Source organism: Pelodiscus sinensis, chromosome 5, assembly GCF_049634645.1.
Source record: "Pelodiscus sinensis isolate JC-2024 chromosome 5, ASM4963464v1, whole genome shotgun sequence".
Taxonomy (NCBI): domain Eukaryota; kingdom Metazoa; phylum Chordata; order Testudines; family Trionychidae; genus Pelodiscus; species Pelodiscus sinensis.
In genome coordinates, this window is record NC_134715.1 from 106,220,856 (window position 1) to 106,242,928 (window position 22,073).

The following is a 22,073-nucleotide window of genomic DNA, read 5'->3' on the forward strand; positions in this document are numbered from 1 at the left end:
TTTCTGGAAAAGAGATGCAGATGAGACAAGTCGGAATTGCAAATGAAGCGGGGGATTTAAATATCCCCCGCTTCATTTGTATAAACATGGCTGCCGCTTTTTTCCGGCTCGGGGCTTTGCCGGAGAAAAGCGTCAGTCTAGACAGGATCTTTCAGAAAATAAATCCTTTTCTGAAAGATCCCTCATTCCTGATTTTAAAAGGAATAAGGGATCTTTCGGAAAAGGCTTTATTTTCCGAAAGATCCCGTCTAGACTGGCGCTTTTCTCCGGCAAAGCCCCGAGCCAGAAAAAAGCGGCAGCCATTTTTATACAAATGAAGCGGGGGATATTTAAATCCCCCGCTTCATTTGCAATTCCGACTTGTCTCATCTGCATCCCTTTTCCAGAAAAGGGGTGCAGTGTAGACTCAGCCCTAGACTATAGCATTAGGGCATGTGTTAAAATTTAGCCAATGTGTAATGGTTACATTTCAGATGAAACACAATATATGCATATTAGGCCCTGATTCCGCAAGCTGCTCTGTGACTATGCAGTCTTGTGTGATGGGATGCCCAATCTACACAAGACATGGAGGGGTTAAAGTAGCTAAGCAGACCAATTAACTATTAGCTGCACTTGAAGAAAGTCTGGACGCTCTTGAGCTAAAACGCATCGCATTTTCGATATGCTTTTGCAGTGTAGACATGCTCTTGAGCAAGAAGTTTTTGAGGAAAATCTCTTCTGCAAAAAGCTTCTTGCACAAGAAGCCTGTAATGTAGACATAGCCTCAGAGAGGGGAGGCTAGCTAAGCAGGAAGGAGTCCAGAAAAATCAACAGCAACAGGTAGGACTGTACAGACCCTGGCTACTTATTATAGGGTCCTTGGATTGGAACCTACTGTAGAAGGTGCACCTAGGTTTCCCTACCAGCTTCTGGGAGGTGGCTGAAGGAATTGGAGATATCTAGAAAGTTGGTCCAGAAGGAGTCTGAATTCCCTGGAAGGGAAGAACCTAAGGCTATGTCTAGATTGCATCCCTCTCTCGACAGAGGGATGTAAATGAAGCACTTCGAAAGTGCAAATGAAGCCAGGATTTAAATATCCCGTGCTTCATTTGCATAATCACGTAATGGCGCTCCTTCAAAAAAGCACTATATCAAAATTGAAACTGCAGTCTAGACGCTGTTCTTTCGAAAACAGGGCACTTTTTCGAAAGATCCTGTAAACCTAGACTGCGGTTTCAATTTTGAAATAGCGCTTTTTTGAAAGAGTGCCATTACGTGATTATGCAAATGAAGCACAGGATATTTAAATCCCAGCTTCATCTGTACTTTCAAAGTGCGTCATTTACATCCCTCTGCTGACAGAGGGATATAGTCTAGACGTAGCCTTAGTGATCTGGCCACAGAGCCAAGCTATGAACAGGAAGCTGGAGCTCTGAGAATAAGAAGGGCTGCAGGGTGAAAGAGATGATGGGTAGAGACCATGCAGAAAGAGGACAGTGCCTGGCAGTAGCTCAGCTCCATACCCACCAAAAAGAGGCACAACATGTGATGAATGGACCCTGCCACACACCTAGGTTATACTTAGGTGGAGCAGCGTGTAGCATCCACACCTTAGTTATGTCAGCAGAAGTGTAACATTCATGTTTTACAAGCAACGTGCCTGGAAGAAGGCCTTGAAAATGTAGCAGAAGCAATTACCATTTTGCTTACTGTGTTTGATGACTATCTTTAACTCTGGTTTTATAAGCACTACAACCACTTCCTGTACTGCTATCGCAGATTCTGCAAAATGTAACTTACTGTACTTTTTTGCCTGCCCTCATAATTCATAATTATTAATTTATAATAATTTAGAAACAAAACTTATCAATTTCAGTAAAGTTACTGTATTTTTTAAATTGGTGTATGTTCACTGGTTTTTAAAAATAATGTTTTTGTGCACTCACTGTAACAGAAATTGAAACAGTACAACCTGAGGGATTGGACTGGAAGGTTTAGAATGAACGTGTGTAAAACCAATATAACACACACATACCTGGATTGTTTTTCCATTCTTAGCCCTAACAACATCTCCAGGTTTGCTTGCTCTACTGCTGGGCATATTTTCACAGAGAGGTGCCAAACCTAAGAAGGAAAAGAGAGAAAATTACTGTAGTGTCTCATGGGTTTCTACATTTAGTAGTCAGTCACTACAGAAAAACACTACTTAAAAGAAGATACTTTGCTACCCTTCTGTCACAAGTGATTTTAGTGTATTCTCATCTGGAATTTACATATGATTTCTAGATTTGCGCTTGAAATTTTCTTACTAAAAATGACACAAGCCAAATGTCTCCATTAGTGACAGTTCTTGCATTACACAATTAAGTTTGTATATTTATCTTTAACATGCTACATTCACTCTTCTATTCTATTTTACACCATGGGGTACACCTGATTTAGATGAATGAGGTCAGAATCAGATCCATGGTCTTGAGAGAGCTGTGAGCTTCTCATCAAAATGATGAGGCTCCCTGACAATTAGTTATGCCTAGAACATGTGGGACTGTATGTATATTTAATATGATTATAAAGGGATCCATTAATTTCTGCAATTCTAAAGCTCTCTTGGCAACTAAAATGATTAGGGGGTTTGGAACGGGTCCCATATGAGGAGAGATTAAAGAGGCAGGGACTTTTCAACTTGGAAAAGAGGAGACTAAGGGAGGATATGATAGAGGTATATAAAATCATGAGTGGTATGGACAAAGTGAATAAGGAAAAGTTATTTACTTGTTCCCATAATATAAGAACTAGGGGCCACCAAATGAAACTAACGGGCAGCAGGTTTAAAACAAATAAAAGGAAGTTCTTCTTCACACAGCACACAGTCAACCTGTGGAACTCCTTGCCTGAGGAGGTTGTGAAAGCTAGGACTATAACAGGGTTTAAAAGAGAACTAGATAAATTCATGGCAGTTAAGTCCATAAATGACTATTAGCCAGTATGGGTAAGGAATGGTGTCCCTAGCCTCTATTTGTCAGAGGGTGGAGATGGATGGCAGGATCATTACCTGTTCGATTCACTCCCTCTGGGGCACCTGGCATTGGCCACTGTCGGCAGACAGGGTACTGGGCTGGATGGACCTTTGGTCTGACCCAGTATGGCCGTTCTTATGTTCTCTGGGGAATTTCAAGTGTCTCGTTCCAAACAAACATTTTATAACATCAAAAGAAAGAGATCCAGAGGAACCATTATAGAGCAACAACATGAAGGGAGCTGGGGAAGATGCTAAACAGCCCAAGTCAATGCTCTGATTCCATCCATAGCTATAGTATAAGGCAGGGTGGGCAACCTTTTCTGGGTCGAGGGCCGCTGACCCACAGAAAAACTAGTCGGGGGCCACACACAAGTGAGAAGCAACAAAAGAAAAATGAGCCCTCACTAATGTAGCCCCTGACTGCGTAGAAGACACTCCCTGCATTCCCCTCACACTCCAGAGACTAGCAGGGCTCAGTCTAGTCAATTTTGTGTGCTCCAGCCCTGCGATGAGGTAGCAGGGGAGCTGGAGCACCAGTGAAGGCTCCCCAATGCTGGGGGGAGCCCTGAAGTTTGGGGGCCAGATCCAGGTAAGCTGGGGGCCTCATCTGGCCTCCAGGCCTTAGGTTCCCTACCCTGCTATATGGAAATGGCAGTCCACCAGCCATACCAAAGGGGAAGCCCATGATCCGATGTTCTGGACAGAGCACACTAACGGAGGAGGATGCTGGATTGACATGAAGTAGTTTCCAGAACTAACAAACAATTCCCATAAAGTTGGGGTTTTTCAAGCTTGTCAACTGTGTCAACCTCCTCCTGGACATCCACTTTTGCCACTATGTGAGCCAACTTACTTATTCACAGCTGCACAACATCCTATGGCAACTACACTACTGCTTATATTGGAAAATATTAACAAGTTCTTTAGCTGCCTACATCTCCAACCATAAGCGTGTCTCTTATTTTCTTTCTTCCTGTTCTGCACCAATCACTAAAGGTATACCTACAAAGCAGCGTTATTCCAAAATAACATAGTCCGCGTCCACAGTACAAATAGTAGTGTAATAATGTCAAAATAATGTTGAGCTGTGGGAGTTCTTACTCCGACTCCTCTAACTCTAATTTTACGAGAGTAAGGGAAGCCAGAGGAAGAGTGCTGTCTCTCAGACTTTCTGCTGTATAGACAGTGCCAAAAGCCAAAATAAGCTATTTCGACTTGCTCAATTTACGTAGCTCAAGTTGCGTAGCTTATTTCAGCTTTAGCCCTGCTGTGCAGACATGCTGTAAGAGGGGAGGCAAATAAGCTGGCTCTTCCTCATTTCCAGCTGTTTTTGCCGATATCTTTATAATGAAGAGCCAGAGCATTTGTAAAAGCAGTTGGAAACAAAAGGAGACTTACTTGGCCTTCCAGTTTTCCAGAGACTATCCGTAAGTGCTCCCCGGACCAAGTATTTATTAACATTGGCTAAACTAGTGGAATTACTCCATTATCTCAGCAGCCAGGTGCTTGTTTTTCTGGAACCAAAGACTGCAAGTTCTATTCGCAATACTGGATTTGTGACCAGTTATTACAGTACGTATGTTTAGTCATGCATTGCTACTTTGCACATTAGGTTAATAGCCCCTCTTCCCCTCCAACAGTGGGTACTTTTGTTCCTGACTAGGGTTTATCTTATTAATGTACAACTCAATATTTCTGCCTCACAAATGGCATTTTTGTGATTTACACAGTCAGACAGGACTATCTGTACAAGTCAGTACTTCCAGTTTTCAACAGTATATATTCTGGAGATTCTAACCTCTTTCAATCGGTTTTATTACTATACTAACATACTGTAAAAATAACTCTTTTTGACAGCACATATTTTAAGTTAGGTTTTCCTATCCTTTTTGGGGATGCATCATGCCAATCTCTGGTCTGATTGCTTTTAAAACAAAGCAAATACAAAAAAGTATAATTATTTGAAAATCAACAGCAGTCATCATCAGGAGTATCCCACATCTGGGTCCATCTTACAAGAAGTCAGGCACCTCATGCAAGTCCCAAATGCTTCCAATTCCTTTAAGACATGAAAGGTGTGTCTGTAGAGGTGGTTTTGGAACAAACTGATAGACTAAATGGTAACAAGTCACAAGGACCAGATGACATACACCAGATGGCAAGAGCCCTGAAAGAACTTAAAATGTGAAACTGCTGAACTTCTAACTGTGGTTTGTGACCTATCCTTTAAATCAACTTCTGAATCAAATAACTAGAGGATAGCTAATGTGACAATTTTTAAAAAGGGTTCCAGCGTTGATCCTGGCAGTTACAGACCGGTAAGTCTAGCTTCAATAATAGACAAATTGGTTGAAACTACAGTGAAGAACAGAATTGTCAGACACAGAGGAACATAATTTGTTGGGGAAAAGTCAACATGGTTTCTGTAAAAGGAAATCATGCCTTACTAATCTACTAGAATTCTTTGAGGGGGTCAACAAGCATGTGGACAATAGGGATCCAGAGAATATAGTGTACTTAGAATTGCAGAAAGCCTTTGACAAGGTCCCTCACCAAAGGCTCTTGCAGAAAGTCCTCCCATGAACCGGAAACTGGTTAAAAAAATAGGAAACAAAGGGCAGAATAAATCAGTTTTCAGAATGGAGAGGGATAGCTAGTGGTGTCCTGCATGCATCCATTCTGGGACCAATCCTATTCAACATATTCATAAATGATCTGGAGAAAGTGGTAAACAGTGAGGTGGAAAAATCTGCAGCTCAAGATCGTTAAGTCCAAAGCAGACTGTGAAGAGTTTCAGCAGGATCTCACAAAACTCAGTGACTGGACAACAAAATTGCAAATTAATTTTAATGCTGATCAATGAAAAGTATTGATCCCAACCACACATACAAAATGATGGTGACTAAATTAGCTAATACCACTCAAGAGAAACATCTTGGAGTCAATATGGACAGTTCTTTGAAAACATCCACTCAACATGCAGCAGCAATCAAAAAGGCAACAGAATGTTAGAAATCATTAAAAAGGGGAGAGAATAAGACAAAGAATATCTTAATGCCTCTATATAAATCCATAGTACTCCTACATCTTAAATACGGTGTGCAAATGTGGTTGTCTCATCTCAAAAAAGATATATTGGCATTTGGAAAAGTTCAAAAAAGGCAACAAAAAAAGATTAGGGGTTTGGAACGACTGCCATAGGAGGAGAGATTAATAAGGCTGGGACTTTTCATCTTAGAAAAGATATAATAGAAGTCTATAAAATCATGACTAGCATGGAAAAAGTAAATAAGGAAAAGTTATTTACTTGTTCCCATAACACAACTCAAATGAAGAAAATGAAATCAATAGGTAGTAGGTTTAAAATAAACAAAAGGAAACATTTCTTCACACAATGCACAGTCAACCTGTGGAACTCATTGCCAAAGGATGTTGTGAAGGCCAGGACTTTAAGAGGGTTCAAAAAAGAACTAGATAAATTCATGGAGGATATGTTCATTGATGGCTATTAGCTAGGATAGGCAGGAATAGTGTACCTAACCTCTGTTAGTCAGGGGCTGGGAATGGGCGATGGATCATTTGATTGATTACCAATTTTGTTCATTCCCTCTGGGGCACCTGGAATTGGCCCCTATCAGAAGACAGGATACTGGGCTAGATGGACCTTTTATCTGACCCAGTACGGCCATTCTCAATGGGCGTTAAAGAAGGATAAACACTTCACAGGATCAAGCCCAGCGTGGGTGTCAGAACTGGTAGTTTACATCCACACCATTTATGAGACACTACCCACCATAAGAGATTCCACAATAGTTTATATTACTAGATATACTCTATTCTATTTCTTTGTAACAATGTATGGACACTAGCTTTAATTTTCTTACTCTGTAAGTCTCAAAACACCAAACAAGTCGGGACCAGACTGAGGCACATGCATGTTAGACAGACAGTTCCAGTTGCTCTGAACCACGATTCTAGCCAATGAGGCAGAGACAAAAAAGTCTCCACCCAGTTCTGTGTGTCATACATTTTCCCTCAAAATACTTCTAATCCAGTCTTGCAAAATTCTTCTCACCATGCTAATTTTTGACAGGCAAGTAAAATATTGGGATTTTTTTTGCACAGTTATGAAAGGAATTAGGTGATGTGATTAGCCTCGTAAGTATGCGGGAAAATTTTGAGCAGCCATTTCCATTACTGAAATTAAAATAGTAACATTTTAAGCCATATTTTTTTATGTTGTTCCCCTCCCCCCCTCACAACTTACCAATTATATTAAGAGGTAGATTTAGGGTTGCTGCTGTCACAATGGCTGAACACACAGTTGCTGCTCCTCCCATATCTGCTCTCATTGAATCCATGCCTGAAGAAGGCTTAAGTGAAATGCCACCACTGGGGATATATAGGTAAGAACAAATACCAACTGAAAATTTCATTCAGCACACAGGCACCTTACACCACATGCTTTAAAATAACTATTTTGTCTATATGTATTTTACACAATAATAGCAATAGGTTTTTAAAAAAATTCTAATATTCTAAAAAGCAATATATCTGGTTTTAGTAAAAGTTAACCTCACAGATCAGTTTAATCTGACACAATAAAACATCTCTCAGATAATCTGGAGCATGCTAAAATGTAACAAGGCAAACACATTGTTCTTCTAAATGTAATTCAAAGATAATTCCCCCTCTGCAATATTCGGGCTCCTTTTACAAACAATACACAATATGTCAGTGTTAGCTTATCTGCCTGTTTTTTAGAAAAAAGAGCTAGTGGCACAATGCCAAATATTTTCACAATACCCATTTTTATACACACATCTATTCCTTCATAATTGGATTACAGTTTTTGTTTCAGTCATAATAAAATGAGCAAACATACCTATCAAATGTAACTCCTTTTCCAACAAACACTAACGGAGAGTCATTTGCATTACCACTGCCTGCATAGTGAATCTCCAAGAAGACTGGAGGCTCATCTGAGCCCTTAGCTATACTCAAGAATGCTCCCATCTGTTGTTCCTCTATCCATGCTTTTGATCTACAATAAAAAGATTTTAATTATATGCATTAAAAAGAGACTAAAAATATACAAATGATCATAACTCAAAACATGCATGCAATTCTATTTTTCCTAAATGACTGACTGCAAAGTCAAATCACTGTTTTTCACCCATTGCTTCTTCTTTGTTAAATAGAAAAACACTCTCTCAAAGTAATTTTGTTTTCCCTTATAAATTATTTTTCCTGGTTTTCCACATTAGAAATATCATGCCTTCCCTCCTCACCTTTTTGGCTGGAGGCATGTTCTAAGATCTTTGGAAGACCCGAACAGTAATGTGACATGAGACTACTCCCACAAAGCAGAAGGGCACAACCTGGTTCTACGGTATCAAAGAAACTGCTACATTGTGGGCAAATTAATAGGAGCAGGACAGATAGGGAGAGTTTGCTTATCATCTCCAATGGAAGAAGGGGTGTATATGTACTGGGAAGTAACATGAAAAGACTTTTTAAAAAAGGAAGAAGATGGGATTAGAAATATAGTCACTGATCTGATATTTGGTTTCCTTTTCTGTCATTTCTTAGAAGGCTTATGTTACAAAAGGATTAACATTTTCATCTTGTTTCTTTATTTTTGTCCCAGCAGCCTCTCTCTGTCTCCTGTAGTGACTGGAAGCCTTGCTCTTGATACTGAGAATAGTTACTTTTGAGCACTAGCAAAACTTGTATTCATTTAAAATTTACAGACTGTTACACAAATACATTCCTTCCATTTTGTCATCTTGAATTGCAAAAGGTAAAAATAAAAGTGAGCTCACTGCAAACTCTAGGAGACTTTTACATGCTACATCTTAATCAATTACAACATAGGGTATTTCTACACTTGAACCCTAGTTCAAACTAGGGATGCAAATGTAGGCATTCAAAATAGTCAATGAAGCGGGGATTTAAATATCCCGCGCTTCATTAGCATGATCTCGCCGGCGCATTATTCCGATCGACAGCTATTTCGAAAGTGAAAATGCGAGCCGGGACATGTTAGTTTGAACCAAGCCCCTTGGTTCGAACTAACGCATCCTGGCATGCACTTTCACTTTCGAAACAGCTGTAGATCGGAGTAATGCGCCGGCGAGATCATGCTAATGAAGCGCTGGATATTTAAATCCCTGCTTCATTGACTATTTTGAATGCCTACATTTGCATCCCTAGTTCAAACGAGGGTGCAAGTGTAGACATACCCTTACAGACAAGGAATGATTTCAGATGGACTTACCTTATATGAACCGTCACGTTGCTATTGACACTTCTGAGTTTATTTTCAAAAATTTCAGCAAATTTGATTGGTGTTATATAATTAGCTGGAGCCTCCATCAAGTAGCGAGCCAAATTTTGCCCCTCAGCATAGATGACACCTTTCTGCCAGTCTTCCTTTCCATCACTATACACAGACCAGATAGTTATAATTGAATTCTAGCAAAAACAGGATTGTCTGTATACAATTGTTGTCTATATTTTGAAAACTGCCCCATTGAAGGAAGGTGATAAGGACCTGTGATATGGTATCTCTTATTATAGGAACATTGGAACTGCCATACTGGGTTAGACCTGAAGTCCACCTAATCTAGTTCAGTATCTGTTTATGTCAGTAGTCAGAACAAGATGTTTCAGAGGAAAATGCATGAAATCTCCAGTAGAAGAAATGGGATAATTTCTGCCCCTCCCTCTATTAGCACTCGTAATAGTTAGCAATTACCTTATATCCTGAAGCATGAGTTTTAATATCCCATCCATTATGTGTGTTCACAATGATTAAAACAAACAATTCTGGAAATTCTTTATTCTCCACATAACTGTGCAGTCCATTTTTTAATCTTACTACTGTTATGATTATTAGTTGACAAAGGTGGAGCTTGGATAGTGACATTCCAACTACAAAGCACAGTTTTGGTCACTCAACTGTCAACAGCCACAGGAAGGCGTTCATAAAGAGATATCCCTAAATCCTCAGGAGTACGGGATCTTTTGAAAAAGGTGTGGTTTTTTTTCCCCCAGAAGAACCATGTTTACACGGTGCTTTCACTTTCGAAATACCCCTTTTCAAAAGACCACTGTGACGTGATTATGCAAATGAAGCGCAGGATACTGAAATCTCTACTTCATTTGCACTTTCAATTTGGCTAATTTACATCCCACTTTCAACAGAGGGAAGTAGTTTAGACAGAGATTTTCCTAGACTACTAATTAATAGGAAACAACTGCCCTCCCTCAAGGAAATAACTTGTATATCCAATTCTCATTCCCTAGGAGAAGGGGAAATGTGCAAGGTGTGCAGGGGAGGGTATATAAAAGAAGTAACTGAACTTTTCTGAGGAAGTGCTATATTACTGAGATAAGTTCCATTATTTATCTCAGCTCCCAATGATAGGCCAATGCCATTCGGAATACAAAAGAATTGTGTGTCATTTTTCTTGTTGCATAATATGTTGCCTATCACAGTGTACCTAGTGATCTGTGCAAAGCATGCTAAGTTTCAAGAGTTTATCAGGGCTCCAGAAAGGATCAGGCAATTCTGAACAACAAGATAAACAGAAGAGGTACAAATCCAAACATTTCAGGGCACAAACACACTTCCAACAAAGGTTAGAAAGTGTCTTACTATGGATCCAGTATTATAATTGTTCACTAGGGAGTTTCTTGCAACTTACTACTACAGATAAGGTATCACGTAGTCTGGTCCGGTCTAGCATTTCTCATGTCTTCGAAGGGTTTGTTTATATAGAGAGAGAAGTCCTGCACTTCTGAGTTTTTGGGCTTGGTACCATTAAAAGCACTATACACATCATAAAACAGACTGTTGTGTTTGCCTCATCTTCTTTCTTAATCCCAGACCCTTCTCTGCTGCCGGGATGCAATTATGAGGGGAAAAACAAACATGGGACAACTGGCAATGGCAATTAGACATGCAAAGCAAATGCTGTAAAGATGTCTACTGCTAAAATATGCAACACAATATGAAAGAGTTGGTAGGAGAAGGAATGCTCTTAAGTATCCAAATGTTTCACAATTAAAACATTAGTTTGTCATCACCTTCCATGTAGCTGAGCAGTAACTACAGGTTTCTTTTTTTGCTTAAGTTCATTGTATTCATATAGTCCAAGAACAGCTCCTTCTGCAGCAGACTGAGCATCTCCACATGGGTCTATTTCAATACAAGGAATCTCCAGGTCCTGAACTTGTCTGCATCCAACTGGAAAATACAATACATCAGTAAGTGAGTACTGACTGCAGCAGCAGAATGGATTCCTGAGATTATATTAAAATGACTTTTCAAGGAAAGAACTCAGTGCTATTGATCCTTGCATAAACCAGCCCCCCCCCCCGCCCAAAAAAAAAACCCATGATGCTGCTATAAGCTTTGTTCTATTGAAATTTTTAAAAAACAGAGTCTTGGGATTCCCCATACAACAGTGAACTCTTAATATAACTTATCAAATAAGCAATTCAGCAAGGGTTGAAAGACAAAACCAAAGTTCTTAAAACTACACAACTTTAGGAGTACTTCAGGTGACCAAAGCCTGTAGCCAGCAGAAATGAAGTTGTAATACAGCGTGCTTCTAGTAACGCTGAAATAACAGTTAATTTTTTTAATTCATAACAACCTTTTGATTCTAAAGACACATTTTGGAATAGCAGAAAATATGGATGTATTCCATAAACAAGGGACTGTCATATAACAGCCCTTCCTGGGAGCACCCTACTACTGCACATCATGGCATGACAGACACATAGAATCATAGAATAATAGGACTGGAAGGGACCTCAAGAGGTCATCGAGTCCAGCCCCCTGCCCTCAAGGCAGGGCCAAGCTCTGTCTACACCATCCCTGACAGATGTCTATCTAACCTGTTCTTAAATATCTCCAGAGAGGGAGATTCCACCACCTCCCTTGGCAATTTATTCCAATATTTGACCACCCTGACAGTTAGGAATTTTTTCCTCATGTCCAATCTAAACCTCCCCTGCTGCACTTTAAGCCCATTACTCCTTGTCCTGTCCTCAGAAACCAAGAGGAACAAATTTTCTCCTTCCTCCTTGTGACACCCTTTTAGATATTTGAAAACCGCTATCATGTCCCCCCTTAATCTTCTTTTTTCCAAACTAAACAAGCCCAGTTCATGAAGCCTGGCTTCATAGGTCATGTTCTCTAAACCTTTAATCATTCTTGTCGCTCTTCTCTGTACCCTTTCCAATTTCTCCACATCTTTCTTGAAATGTGGCGCCCAGAACTGGACACAGTACTCCAGCTGAGGCCTAACTAGTGCAGAGTAGAGCGGCAGAATGACTTCACGAGTTTTGCTTACAACACACCTGTTGATACAACCTAGAATCATATTTGCTTTTTTTGTAACAGCATCACACTGTTGACTCATATTCAACTTGTGGTCCACAACATCTACCTAAGTTTCCCTCTTTCAGCATCCCCAAGTAATTCTACTCAGGCTTTGTCTCAGTACGACTCTCTCTTGCTGCTTCTCTCTTGCTGCTTCTGTAATAAACCAGCACAACATACATAGTCCGAAACACAGGATCCAAAACCCAAGCCCATTTTTTGGATCAGTGTAATCATTAAGAGCTCCTGACATCTTACTCCCTTGACTTCTTACATACCACATATTGGCATTTGCATCCATGCCCAGGCACTCTGTCAGTCCCCTCCATCTTGTACCAGAACAGTTACCCCAGCCCTTTCAAGTGAAGTGCAACCCTGCTGTTCCCATCAGGAACCTCTGCCAGTCTCTCTTCTCAGGGACATCCGTGCCAGTGGAGCATTCTTCACTCTTCTTGGACCTCTCATGATTCCTCTGGGACCAGCTCTCCAGCCCTGGAGATGTTGGCAAGCAAGCTCCTCCCTTGCTCACCTGTCTTCAGTTCTGGCTCTCTGGGTTATAGCCAGCAAGCAACTCTCCCAGTTGCTGCTGCTCCTGCTTTTCAGCCTTTTCCAGCCCTCACTCTTTGGCTTGTGGATATCAACCAGCAAGTCTGTCTTTCTTTTATCCTGCCTTCAGCTTTCTTCCAGGTCCAACACATGCAATTTTCAGCAGTTCTCACCTACACGACTCTCACACAGGCAGCCCAGATTCACCAAGTCTGTCCGACACACTGGATCTCTTCCTGTCTGCATCTCCCTGATCCTTTACAGTTCCCAGGTGCTGACCCACATGCTTATTTGGCCAACTAGAAGCACCTGTTCTAGCACAGAGGTGATGGACCTACTTATTTACTGAGGCCAGCCACCCTGTGAAAAGGACCAAGGTCCAAATGCACCATCCCTCCCAATTAAAATGCGAGAAAGCAAGACTATACCAAATTATGAGAAACTACATAAACATGACCAATACCCACACCGCATGATTTCACTGACTGCAAGAGACAGAATACTCACAAACTGATAAGGAACTTTCTTTGGCCCCCAACTAATGGGGGAAAGGGGAAGAAACAGTGACAATCTATAAAAATGGAAATAGGGACAACCAGGAGAATTACAGACTAGTCAACTTAAGTATCTGAAAAGATAATGGAGCAAATAATTAAGCAATATGCAAACACTTAGAAATGATAAAGTGATAAACAACAGTCAATATGCATTTGTAAGGAACCAATCATTTCAAACCAATCTAATAACCTTATTTAACGAGGTAACAAATCTTGTGAGTGGGGGGAAATGGTAGATGTGCTTTATCTTGAATTTAGTAAGGCTTTTGATACCATCTCACATGAACTTCTCAAACAAACAGGAAATACAGCCTAGATGGAGCTACTATAAGGTGGGTGCATAACTGGTTGGAAAACCATTCCCAGAGAGCAGTTATCAATGGTTCACAGTCAAGCTGAAAGGAAATATCAAGTGGGGTACCACAAGAATCACATCTGGCTCTGTCTGATATCTTCATCAGTGATTTGGATAATGGCATAAAAAGTACACTTATAAAGTTTGTGGATGATACCAAGATGGGAGGGGATGCAAGTGCTGTGGAGGATAGGATTATAATTCAAAATTATCTGAACACACTGGAGAAATGGTCTGAAGAAAGCAGGATGAAATTCAATATGGACAGATGCAAAGTACTCACTTAAGAAGGAACTATCAGTTTCACACATGCAAAATGGGAAATGATTACCTGGGAAGGAATATGGAGGAAAGAGATCTGGAGGGTCATAGTAGATCACATGCTAAAATATGAACCAACAGGCATAACTCTGTTAAAAAAAGTAAACATCATTCTTGCATCTATTACTCCACACTGATTAGGCTTAAACTGGAGTAGTATGTCCAGTTCTGGGAGTCACATTTCAGGAAAGATGTGGACAAATTGGAAAAAGTACAGAGATGAGCAACAAAAATGATTAAAAGGTCTTGAAAACATGATCTGTGAGGAAAGACTGAAAAATAGCTTTTTTAGTCTGGAGAAGAGAAGACTGAGGGGAACCATCATAACAATTTTCAAGTACAAAAAGGGTTTTTACAAGGAGGTGGGAGAAAAAGTGTTCTCGTTAACCTCTGAGGATAGGACTAGAAGCAATGAGCTTAAATTGCATCAACAGCAGTTGAGACTGGACATTTGGATAAATCATCAAGGTAATTAAGCATGGGAATAAATTGCCTAAGGGAGGTTGTAGAATCTCTGTTACAGGAAATTTTTAAGGGCAGGTTAGACAAACACCTGTTATGACTGGTCTAGATAATATTTAATTCTTCTATGAGTGCAGAGACTGGACTAAGTGATCTCTTGAGGTCTTTTCCTGTTCTATGAATCATAGAATCATAGAATACTAGGACTGGAAGGGACCTCAAGAGGTCTTTGAGTCCAGTCCCCTGCCCTCATGGCAGGACCAAATACTGTCTAGACCAGTGGTCCCCAACCATTTGAGGCTGCCGGGCCCAGGGAGCATGGTCGTTCGCCTGCCGGGCGCTAGAGGGCGGGGACACTTGCACACCCGGGGGCAGGGGGCAGGGCCCCCCCCATAGCCGCGTGCCCGGGGGCGGGGCCCCCCTCCAAGGCCCGCACGACCGGGGCCGGCGCCCCCCCCCAAGCGCCACATGCCCGGCGCTCCCCCATGCGCCGCGCGCCCAGAGTGCGGGCGGCCAATCTGCGGCGCTCCCAGGGCCGGCGCTCACCATGCGCCCGGGGCCGGCTCCGGCAACATGCATGCGCCACGTGCCCGGGGCCAGGCCAGCCCCGAGCACTTGGCAGGCACACACAAATGCCCCTGCGGGTGCCATGGCACCCACGGGCACCGTGTTGGGGACCACTGGTCTAGACCATCCCTGATAGACATTTATCTAACCTACTCTTAAATATCTCCAGAGATGGAGATTCCACAACCTCCCTGGGCAATTTAGTCCAGTGTTTGACTACCCTGACAGTTAGGAACTTTTTCCTAATGTCCAACCTAAACCTCCTTTGCTGCAGTTTAAGCCCATTGCTTCTTGTTCTATCCTCAGAGGCCAAGATGAACAAGTTTTCTCCCTCCTCCTTATGACACCCTTTTAGATACCTGAAAACTGCTATCATATTCCCCCTTAATCTTCTCTTTTCTAAACTAAACAAACCCAATTCTTTCAGCCTTCCTTCATAGGTCATGTTCTCTAGACCTTTAATCATTCTCGTTGCTCTTCTCTGGACCTTCTCCAGTTTCTCCACATCTTTCTTGAAATGCCCAGAACTGGACACAATACTCCAACTGAGGCCTAACCAGCACAGAGTAGAGTGGAAAAATGACTTCTCGTGTCTTGCTCACAACACACCTGTTAATGCATCTATAATGAAGAAATGCATAATATTTCATGCTTTCTTGTCAGGGAAATAAAAGTCTTAATTACCATCTAACCATCAGCAGGAAATATTTAAAATTGTCATATGTGCACAGGTTATAGGCAGGGCTTGACAAACAATGTAATCTACTCACCTCTGGTGAGTAGATTACACCCCGGAAGAGCCGGCGCAGAGCAATCTGCGCATGTACAGAGCACAGAACCACACAGCTGGTGAGCAGGGCTCGCCGCTGCTCGGTGAGCCCTGGTTATAGGCAAAGTGAGTATGGTTATAATCTTGTCAATTTCACTAATTCTCAGGAGGAAGTGGAAGTGACAGAGTTTTTCAATTTCACACTATTTGGGAAAGCTACGAGAAACAGTTACTGGAGTTGCGACAAGGAGTCCTGTGGCACCTTATAGACTAACAGATGAATTGAAGCATAAGCTTTCATGGGCAAAGACCCACTTCATCAGATGCATACTGGAGTTGTGTGTTTGCAGACACAGGAAGACTGCATCTATTCTTATTTGTAAGGTTATCTCTATAACGATAAGACTGGAGGTATTGTGTTGTGTTTTATGTTTGTTTATGACAGGGGAAGGAAGTAGGGAGATTTAAAAAAATATGGAAAAATTATATTCTGCAAAAATTAAAGAGGATGGCCCTTTTATCACCAGGGAAACCTTTCTACTTGTTAGTGGTAAGTGAATTTTCGAAGCCATGTATTAGGTCTTACGATTTAAAACAGAATGTGTTATGGTCTGTTTCATTTAAGCTCATGTGCATCACCAAAAACGGAATGTATCACATTACAGCAGGGCTTCAATAGATCAAATACTTGCAACAGGAACAAATATTAAATGAAAACAAGTTAACCTGCAACAGCTGTCCGAATATTTTCTTTGTCCTCATTCCAATTTTCTTGATCATTTACTCCAGTAGCCTTCTTACCCAAACCGACAACTACAACACTCGGAAAATCCTGTGCAAAATCAACACACAAGTGGATTTAATTTGTTCACTTTGATAGCTATGGTTGAAGATTAATATATGAATGATAAAGAGCATCCTTTTTAAATGAAGTCATACATAAAATGAAAACATATGTATTATCGTCAGCATGTCATTATCATAACAATCTCCTCTCTACCTCTGCATATTTGCATAAACTAGGGATGTAAAAATGCAGTTAAAAATGTAACCGTGTAACCGCTAAAAATCAAAGCAGTTACCGGTTACACAGCTGTTGGGCCCTGCAATATAAACCTTAAATAAGCTTTATATTGCAGAGCGTGCAGCAAAGCCTCCCAAGGAGCAGGGCCGGCTCCTGGGGAGGAAGAATCGCTGCCACAGCAAAGCCACCTCCCTTCGTGCAGAAATGGCAGGGGTTGCTGCTGGCCCCACTCCTGGGGAGGAGGTTTTGCTGCCAGCTCCCAGGGAGCCAGCGTGTAACCTGCAGCCAGGGGTTATGGCAGGGAAAGGGGGTAGCCAGGCCCTCCATGGAGTTGCTCCAGCTCCTACCAGTTAACAGGTTAACTTTTTACATCCCTAGCATAAGTAGATGGACAACTTCAATATTATCTAATTGTTAATATTTATTTGCATTATTGTGATGCTTAGAGGGCCCAGCCAAGGTCCCATTGTGCTAAGCCCTGTCGACAGACAAATAGACAGACAGACACACACACACACAGAGAAAAGCTGGTGTCTGTCCCAAAAGCAATCCAAGTAATAGGACTGTTCTTATTGGCTTTGTATTCACTATACCATATCAAGCTTTGTGCACTTTACAGCCTGTCCCCACCTCCTAGTTCACACAGCATAGAACGATGCCTCCCATCCTGAGCAAGGGCTGCTTCACAATTCAAAGGCAGCAGGCCAGTGGCTAACTGATTCTCTGCACATATATGCCCTTTTTTAGATCCCCACAGAGAGCAAGAAAAAGTCCCCAAAGAGGGCACTATGCCTTTCCCCAGCTTACCACTGCTGAAAACTCTTTCTAGTGCTGCTATGGCAACCTACAAACAGCAGTACTTACAAGGAAACAAGAAAGTTGCAATCAGTTTAGTGTAACAGTCAGGAATGGGAGAGGAGAAAGGAGAGCGTATCTAGAGCTATGGGAGACTGAGAAAAAACAGAGGTGAAAGAAATAGCTAAAATGTAATGTGTTTTTATCCACAAAGATATAAAGGTGGAGGGATCTCTGTTTCTCTTGTGTGGGATGAAGAAAACATTCAACTTGAGGTTGCCTCACACTTCAGTTACAAAAGCTATGCTCTTTCTATTTATAATAATTTGATTTCAAACTGTTGTACCATGCAAAATCTAGCTCACAACTGACTACACACTTTTCAGAACAGCTACAACCCACAGTGATTTAAACTGTCTTCTTCTTTTCTCTCATGCTCTTGGGGAGAAAATTGCACAGGGCCAATTCTACAGTTTTTTCATGCAAGAAATCCCTGCTTAATTTAATGGCAGTTCCACATGCTACTGAATTGGGATTTTGGGACCTGATCTAAACTCCAGTGAAATCTATGGGAATCGTTCCATGACACTGTTAGACTATTTCTTTGAAATCTTACAAAAACCACAGTATAGCAGCACATTATATTCAAACACAACAATATTTAATGACAAAGTATAACATTCTGCTGTAATAATATGCTGCACCCAAAATGAGCATATAATAAGGAGTAATGCCAAGACTCAAATTCAGGGAATGTACTAATCATTATACTCATGAAAATTCAAGTTTCATACCTGATGCAAGCCATGAAATAGGCGTGTTTTGCCTTTCTTCAAAGGAGGCCCAGATCTAGAACACAAAAAGGTGCCATGAAATCTTTTAAAAAGGAGTTCCTAATTTTTTGGTAATAGTTTAATTCTCCACTCATGCTATACGCATTAACTCCATAAAAGGATACTGGTTCAGAACTGATTCAAAGGGACCTCTTACAGACTCACCATCACGACTGTTTTTTCATTAGAGGTTTCTTTATCTGATTACTGACTTAACCCAATTCGGTTTAGCCAGAAAAATAGGAATATCAATGCATAAGATTGTTACAGTTTGCAACCATACAATCACGAAAAATGTATTTTCCATGTTTAAAATATTTTTAAAAATGTAAGAAATTGATCTAAACACTTACATGGACAATAGTTCTGTCAGCTTTCCACATACAAGTCGATCAAAAGTCTCTCCAGCATCAGTAAAATGAGGAGCCGCTTCTTCTTTTTCTTTTGCATAGACTCCTAAAACAAGGCCCTTCCGGAGAAAAAAAGTGCATTAATGCAAGATATTCTTTTTCTAAAAAATATATATTGAGATTTGATAAATATAATCATAACACTATATAAACAAAGATTTAGTGGACTCATCTTACCTAGAGTCAAAAGTAAAAAATCATGAGTAGATAAATTAGGATACAAGACAACCCAAGACCAAAAGTAACATGATTCAGATCATTGTGCTGATTTTAAAGGTATTTTGATAAGTACAGATACTGGGTAGATGCTTTATAAAATCTTACTAGGCACATCCCTTTAAAACTCTGGCCTATTATGCCTAGAAATGCAGTTTCCAAATGCAGGCTATTTTTCTTACTAATTAACGTTATCTCAGAACAGGCACATCTTGAAAAAAGGGAAAAGTTACATTGTGTGCGAGTGGAGGTCAAGGTCCAGGACATTATCAGGAAGGAAACAAAAAAAGCTGAACTAGAGAAAATCAGGTGCAGGATGGTTCTGCATTGGCAGACAGTGGAAGATCAGCTTCCAACCGAATGACCTCTAATAAGTATTTCTGGACTCTGGCCCCGATCCCACGGAGGTTTAACTCTGACAGCCCCCGCCAGGACTCGCAATGCTCCTGCGCACATGATGGGGGCGTGTGAGCGGCTCATTCATCAGCCCTAGTGCAAGCAGCCGAGCTCGGGAACTCGCAAAGTCGCCGAGTGAGTGTAACAGCGCGAACATGCGCAGCAGGAACCAGGGAGTGGCGAGGGCGGGGGATGACATTTAGCGGCCAGCCTGACAGACAAGGGGGCCAGCCCCGCCCCGGGGGCACGCATGAACCCAAGCTGCAGGCGAGCTCCCTAGGGCGCCCGCCCTGCACGCGTGGCCTGGGCAGCGCCTGTGTGCAGCTGGTCGCGCCCCGCCTCTCCCCGCGCCCTTTACCTTGCGCCCCGCGCTGCTGTGACTGCTGCAGCGCCGCGGCGCGGGGGAAGGACCCCGGCAGGGCCAGAAGCCGGGCGCCCGGCTGAGGCTGCGGCCAGCGAGTCTTCTGAGCGGCGGCAGCAGCATGACCAGCGCGCGTGTGCCGGGCTGGGCCAGCGTGTCCCGCCCCCGCCGCGCGCTACAGAGGAGAGCCCAGTCACCACGCCGGGCCACCGGGGAGGGCTCGGGGGCTGGAGCGGGGGGCTCCCTCCGGGGGCAAGGTCTGGCGAGCGCCTGGCTTGTTGGGGAAGCTAGAAGAGGCGTGTTCCTGGCGCACGTGGGCTGCCGGGGCGGGAGGGTGTTGCTGCTCCTGCAGAAAAGCCGTGGGCAGGCGCAGCCCCGGAGCCTAATGGGTGGCTCTCGGTTTCGTTGTGCTGCCGCGTTGAATAGCTCTGAGGACACAGAGACAATCTGAGCTGCTCCCCACCCGCTTCGTTACTTCCTGCCACCACCCCAGGTTTTGGGAACCTCTGGATTTGGAGGTTGGCCTCTGTGGCTCGGAGTCATTTCGATATTAGAACCACCTTGAAAGAACGTGGTTACGGTTTCAGAGTCATCACTCGGAAGCTTAAAAATGTCTGAAATAATGGGGGGCAGGAAGATGAGTGAAAACTTGTGTGTCATTCAGAAGCTCTTGTGAGCCAGCAACGTAGCGATTACAGGGTTAAATGGGCTGTAGCCCTATTTGCACGCCGTGCATCTTGCATAGTGAGGAAGTGGGTAGCTGCCCTCTAGTGGTTTGGTGCATCTAGTAAACAATGCTGTTCACTAAGAACGTCCTTACAATCTTTTCTCCGTTATGCTTAGCTTGGGCTTTTAAAAAAGTAGATAGCTGTAATGTGTGTGGTGTTTTATGGTCCCGTGAAAAGCCATTCTCTTTTGAAAACTGTATTTCATTTGAAAATTAGCGGTACAGGATTGTGGTAGATGAGAAATTGTCTTGATTTGTTTCGTCATTTGGTTGATTAGTCTTTTGAATTCTTATATTTGGCATTTCTGACTGATCCTACATGAATTGCATCAATACACTACTCACATGTTTGCAGGATTAAATGAAATTGCCCAAATGCCAGAGTTAAGAGGAAGAGAGGTTGGGCTCTGTGTGAAGAGAATGTAAAATCTAGAGATGAACAGAAAAAGAGAGAAGGTTTTATTAATTGAAACTTTAAGATAAATGAGAAATTAAGATTTCTTCCAAAACCTAGTCACATGCGATAGAAACGTAAGCAACTATAGAGTCCAGTCACTACAGGCAGTCCCCGGGTTACGTACAAGATAGGGACTGTAGGTTTGTTCTTAAGTTGAGTCTGTATGTAAGTCGGAACTGGCGTCAGCCGCTGCTGAAACTGATCAGTTTCAACCGCGGCTGAATCTGGATGCCAGTTCTGACTTACATACAGATTCAACTTAAGAAACTCAGGCGTCCCCAAGTCAGCTGCTGCTGAAACTGATCAGCGGCTGATTCCAGGAAGCCTGGGGCAGAGCAACTCTGCCTCGGGCTTCCTGTAGTCAGCGCTGGTCAGTTTCAGCAGTGGCTGACTTGGGGATGCCTGGGGCAGAGCAGCTGGGGTGCTGCTGGGTTGCTCCAGTAGCGCGGCTCTTCGGCGCTACTGGACCAACCCGGCAGCCCCCAGCTGCTCTACCCCAGGGGTAGGCAAGAAAAGCCTGGTCTGCTGGGGGGGGGGCACTAGTTGCACCCCCCCCCCCAGCAAACCAGGGGGACAGGAGCAAAGCCGCGGAGCACGCTGTTACCTGTATATCAACAGAATTAGAAAGGATGTCTTAAGGACAACCTTCCGAAGGTTAATTTAACAGCTTGACCAATCCGCAAGGGATGGTACTTAAGGTAACGACCCCCTACTCCGTATCTATTCACCGGAGAGTGTCAGATCTTAGTTTATAAGGCGCGTAAATTAAAACGTAAGTCTGGTTTAAAACTGGAAACCACAGGACTATATTGTTTAACAGAAATTTTAACAGCAATACCTCTAATGAACACACAAGGGGGCAGTCCCCTCTTTACATTA

General features: G+C 42.3%; 1 protein-coding gene across 1 annotated transcript in view; it reads right to left on the bottom strand.

Annotated features, from left to right (window-relative positions):
* LAP3 (leucine aminopeptidase 3) overlaps positions 1-20,436 on the bottom strand; it is a 30,276-nt gene extending 9,840 nt beyond the window's left edge. The window contains exons 1-9 of the mRNA XM_075930682.1: positions 20,008-20,436; positions 18,981-19,096; positions 18,589-18,643; positions 16,702-16,807; positions 11,096-11,255; positions 9,282-9,446; positions 7,887-8,045; positions 7,269-7,393; positions 2,018-2,106 (exon numbers count right to left, since the gene is read on the bottom strand). Of these exons, the coding sequence (XP_075786797.1) occupies positions 2,018-2,106; positions 7,269-7,393; positions 7,887-8,045; positions 9,282-9,446; positions 11,096-11,255; positions 16,702-16,807; positions 18,589-18,643; positions 18,981-19,096; positions 20,008-20,133 (1,101 nt within the window). The 5' untranslated portion in view covers positions 20,134-20,436. The remainder of the gene's footprint in view (positions 1-2,017; positions 2,107-7,268; positions 7,394-7,886; positions 8,046-9,281; positions 9,447-11,095; positions 11,256-16,701; positions 16,808-18,588; positions 18,644-18,980; positions 19,097-20,007) is intronic.
* Between the last annotated feature and the right edge of the window lie 1,637 nt (positions 20,437-22,073).